This window comes from Notothenia coriiceps, unplaced genomic scaffold (assembly GCF_000735185.1).
Source record: "Notothenia coriiceps isolate Sejong01 unplaced genomic scaffold, NC01 NC01_scaffold00013072, whole genome shotgun sequence".
NCBI lineage: Eukaryota > Metazoa > Chordata > Actinopteri > Perciformes > Nototheniidae > Notothenia > Notothenia coriiceps.
In genome coordinates, this window is record NW_011345773.1 from 7,663 (window position 1) to 13,028 (window position 5,366).

Genomic DNA, 5,366 nt, shown 5'->3' on the forward strand with positions numbered 1-5,366 from the left:
CTGAAATCTGGTTTATCTAAGATTTGTCCCGCACTGTGAGCTGTATCTTACCTGGTCATGTTGTCTGTGTTGCTGTTCCTGCGTCTTTTCGTTCTTTGCAAGTTTTAATTAATTCTGCCTTTATCATCATCTGAAGCGAAATTAAATGTAGTACAGCCACTTTATCATAACTACTGTAATGCCTGCTAATTAGAGTCAATTAGAAACGTCTGTTGCAATTCACTTTATGTTGTGAAATGTGTAATGACATGTTAGTGACGCTAGGGGCGCTGTTGGGCGTGATTTCGCAAGCCTGACATAGAACCGCAATATATAGATCTGTTATGATCCATACATTATTGGAAAATCATTTTATTTATTTAATCAAATGTCAGTGGTAAACGGTATTATGGTTCACAAACTTAATTACTGTATTTAAGTACAATTATCAGTTATTTTGTAATTGAATTATTCTTATTATACCTTTTACTCCACTACACGTATAAGGTACCAGATCCATTTTACATACACAACATACAATCAGTTTAAAAAATATGCTTGGATATTTTTTTTAATTATGTAGGAGGTTTAGATTGAGCATCTAAAGTAAAATGCTTATTTTACAGTCGTTAGACCACCGCACAGTAAATAGGTAGAAGATGCTCCGTCGCAACCATCGACATTAAAATGCTGCTTGCATCAGTAATGATAATATATAATGATTTAACCCTGATGGAGGAAGATTTGCTTGCATTGCGTGTACCGTCATAAAGTACATCTTATCTTTATCTCATCTAAACGTAATGTACTATGATGTAGTTCCCAAACGCCTGTATATTATTTTTAGTGTTGCAATGTACGGGCCAATTTTTCAATAGTTATCTCCTTAATATTGTTGTGAGTTCCTTTGTCGACGATAATGGTGAAAATCGCATGACAGTTTAATTATTTACAGAGTTTTGATGTAAACACTGATCTAAACTTAATTATTTTAAGGTACTAGAGTATTTCCATTTTCTGCAATTGCATACTGCTCCACTACATTTGTATTTTTTACTGCAGTCTATTTATTGAATACTTCTAGTTATACATAAATTACAGATAAAATGAGCTCCACCTTACCAGCTGCTATAAAATCACATTATTGCATAAATATTCATAATATAATAATGTAATACATATTATTCTGATATGGATCAGTCTGCATAACTAGTACTTTTACTTTTGGTACTTTATGTATATGTTGATGCTAATACTTTTGTAGTGGTAAGATTTGTATTGCAGGACTATAATGAAGTTTTGATAGCCTCCTTTTATTTTACTAAAATGTCAGAAAACTTCTTCACCTCTGAAAATGTAAATTATGTAATCTAAATACTTTATTTTCTATCTTTTATTCAAGAAAAAATATATGTGAACATAATCCATTATTAACACACAACACATTGACATCGGGGGCTACACAGTTACACATATGCAAACATTTCCCAAATTGGGATCAATAAAGTACTATCTTATCTTATCTTATCTTATCTTATCTTATAAAGCAGGGGTGTCAAACTCAAATACACAGTGGGCCAAAATAAATAATTGGGTACTAGTCGAGGGCCGGGCTGGTTCAATGTTTATTGCAAAACGTATTGAAATGAACTTATTGCACATATTAAACCTGGAACTAACAAAGCTTAAATTATTGCCGATAAAAACAACATTAAACATTAAATAATCAGTTGCATTCATTTCTTATGGCTCTATCTGCAGCTTTTCCAGAGTCATTTCTTATGATTACATTTTTCCACAGGTCAACAACAGCTTAAAAAAAAACAATTTCCCTCAAAGAAAAAAACAAACATGCCCTGTTGTCTCAAGAAAGAAAGTGCAGAAGGAAACATCCATGTAAACTCAGTGTGCTGCTCTGTGATGCTAGTTCAAGCAGATACTTGGCATCTCATCTCGGGTGCAAGTTCATCAATGTTTGGGGTCAGGCTCTGAGCTGAGGTGTGCGTGCAATATACTGGCGGGCCAGATTTAATAGTAATTTAAAATTATCCTGCCTGCGGGCCGAAATTAAATCCACCAAGGGCCTGATTTGGCCCCTGTGTTATACACATAGACTGTATATATAAAGGTTATACAGAGTAAAACGTTAAAAAAAATCATATATAAAGAAAGAAATGTAAAGAAAATAATGATACAAATCAACAGCTATCATCTCAAGTATAATATGAAATAGCTTTAGTTTTGATTGCCTTGTTATTGTATATATTTTTAAATGGTGGTGCCATATTGTTGTAATTCTATGTAAACATGGGCAACATTTGGTTTGGAGGAAGTCCATTTCTCCTTTTGAACGTGACATTTTCCTCAAACTAAAATGATAGATATATAAATATATGTTTTACAATACTTTCACCACTGCCAAACATGTAGCATGGTGACGCGCAGTGTGTGTCACTTCTGGTAGTAGTAGTTCTACAAACGTACTACAACACCGCACGGCGTCGGCGTGCACGCACGTATTCTCTCGCTCTGTATTATTGCTCAGAAACCCAGCCACCATGGGGAGTTAAGGGGTTAGTCGACGGGTCATTTTCGTTAATATTTAATACTAGAAAAGCTTTCCATATGCTGCTTTTCGGGGCACACAGTTCGCGCCAGTATCCCCAATGCAGCGGATTACGGGGATCGGGCTTTCAGAGACGGTAGGACGGACACTTTTGTTGGAAAACAAACGGGACGTTAGCTAGCTAAGCTAACAAGCTAACCAAAAACTAGCTAACACACCAAGCTAGCTGGCGCTGCAGCCAGTAGAGTGGAAAACGTGCCCTCGCTTTCTTGTTTTGTTTGATGTTAGATCGGCTGGTTTGTTGGTGTTAATCAGTAGGAAAGTTGCCCTTGCTTTGGTGCGAGTTAACTTGGTATGAATACGTTAACAAAGTACGCTGGTGTTGGGAGTGTTTTTGCTTTGCAGGCCCGTCTTGTGTGGTTGTAGAGTTTGTTTCTGTACCCATCCCCCCACCGTCTTTTTGCAGGCCAAGATGAATGAGATTCCCACTTCAAAGCACTGGCATTGGTGGTGGCATTGCTACAAGGCTAGCTAGCTGTCTTAGCTTGTTAACATTACTCTTGGTTATTTAGATAAGGATGTCCAGCTATACAAAGTGTTAACCAGAGGTGGAAGAAGTATTCATATCTTGTACTTAAGTAAAAGTAGAAATACCACAGTGTAGGAATACTATGTTACAAGTAAGAGTCCTGCATTGGCATCCGAATATACTTAAAGTAACCATAATAAAAGTGCTCATTATGCAGTTTGGTCCACTACAGAATAATATCTGTTACATGTTTTGAGTATAATTATTGGTGCATTACAGTGTTGTAAAAGCTTATAAAGGGGCAGCTAGATGTAATGACTTCGTATACTGTAGGGTAGCTTGTGTATGTTGCTCCAGGTGTAACTGAAGTCTGATTTAAGTGTTGATTTACATATTTAACATCATTGATCCCAATCCGCAAAGCAGAGGTGGAGGAAGTAATCATATATTGTAGTAAAAGTACCAGAGTGTAGGAATACTCTGTTACAAGTAGAAGTCCTGCAATCACAATTATACTTAAGTAAAAGTACAAAAGTATTGGCATCAAAATGTACTTAAAGTACCAAAAGTAAAAGTAGTCATTGTGCAGATTGGTCCATTTCAGAATAATATATATGATATGTTTTATAATGATTGATCATTAAAGTGTTCTCAAAGCTGGTAAAGGTGCAGCTAGTTTGAATGACTTTGTATACAGCAGGGGAGCTTGTGGATTTACTCCAGGTGGAACTACAGTCTGATTTAAGATTACATTTCACTTCATTCATCAAAATCAGCAAAGAAACTAAAGGTATGCAATAAATGTAGTGGAGTAAAAGAACACCATATACTTTGAACTGTCGTGGGGTAGAAGTTTGAAGTGAAATTCCAAAGTAAAGTACTAGTATCTCAGTATTGAACTTGAAATTGAAAGTGTATTTTGAGTCCTGCTAGTTGCAATTAACTAACGGTATTATTAACACACTGATAATGATGCTATGAGGATAATAATGTTTGTGGCTGCAGAAGTCAATACTTGTTGAAAGAAATATCATGTAAACGTGTTTGCCGCTGTAAGGCTTATCAAACATCAGGTTTAGTAATACACGTACCTGTCCCAATCAGCCATTTGTAAAGGTATCTCTTTGTAGGGTGCTGATTAACATTGTTTTTCTTTGATGTGCTTTTGTATGTCTTTTCTTCAATGGAAGCTCTTGTCTTTGATCCAACCATTAGACTGTTATACAGTTTGTGAGTTATTGGTTGGCTAGTTTACGTGTGAAGTTAGCATTTTTGTAATGAGATAATTTCATATACTTGTTCATAATCTAAGGTAGCTAGTTGTGTTGGTTATTAATAGTGCTTCATATATGTGTGGCCAGACACAATAAAGAGGCTGAGGGTTACCTCTACCATCTTATCTCAATGTTTATATCCTTTGCATCAACGTCCCCACTTCAACCACTTTTCTCCTTTTTATCACAGGGTGAATTGTTTGCCAGCAAAATCATTGCTACAGAGGAAGATCTGACCTCTGCTTTGAGCAACCAGAGACATGAGTGTTGTCAGAGAATTACATGGGATTGGGTTCAGGGGCGGCGGGGGGGGCGTTGTGGCCTCTCTGAGCGGCCCGTCCCACTTTACCGAGGATGCTCCGCGACCCCCTGTTCCTGGGGAGGAGGGATCTGATGTGGACCCCCCAGTCCAGTCGGTCAGCACCCGTCCAAACACCCTGTCCCAAACGCTCGGCTACCCCCCGTCATCGTTATCATCTAAAATGGGGGATCAATCGAGTTACACGCCCTCCTCGTCGTCTGCGACCCCGCGGCGCCCGGATCTGGACTTAGGGTACGAACCCGAGGGCTCGGCTTCACCGACTCCTCCGTACCTGAAGTGGGCCGAGTCGCTTCACTCTCTTCTGGACGACCAGGAAGGCATCCAGCTGTTCCGAAACTTCCTGTGTCAGGAAGGGTGTGCGGACCTCCTGGACTTCTGGTTTGCTTGCTCCGGGTTCAGGAAGACGAGCCAGGAGAAGAGGGCAAAGCTGGCCAAGGCCATCTACAGGAAGTACATAGTAGACGGAAGTGGGATCGTCTCCAGGCAGATCAAAGGAGCCACCAAGAGCTTCATCAGAGACTGTGTGGGGAAGCCTCATCCAGACCCTGCCATGTTTGAACAGGTAATACAAACCCTGATGTCGTGTTTTCAGAATACCTGTGTGTGTGTGTGTGTGTGTGTGTGTGTGTGTGTGTGTGTGTGTGTGTGTGTGTGTGTGTGTGTGTGTGTGTGTGGTACTACTACGTAGTACTATAC

General features: G+C 38.8%; 1 protein-coding gene across 1 annotated transcript; it reads left to right on the forward strand.

The window, feature by feature from the left end:
* Positions 1–2,527: 2,527 nt before the first annotated feature.
* On the forward strand, positions 2,528–5,269 carry LOC104947788 (axin-1-like; the record flags this gene model as incomplete). The annotated part of the gene is made up of 2 exons (XM_010773883.1): positions 2,528–2,681; positions 4,539–5,269. A coding segment is annotated over exon 2 (661 nt), but the record flags the coding sequence as incomplete, so codon positions are not given.
* Positions 5,270–5,366: the final 97 nt, after the last annotated feature.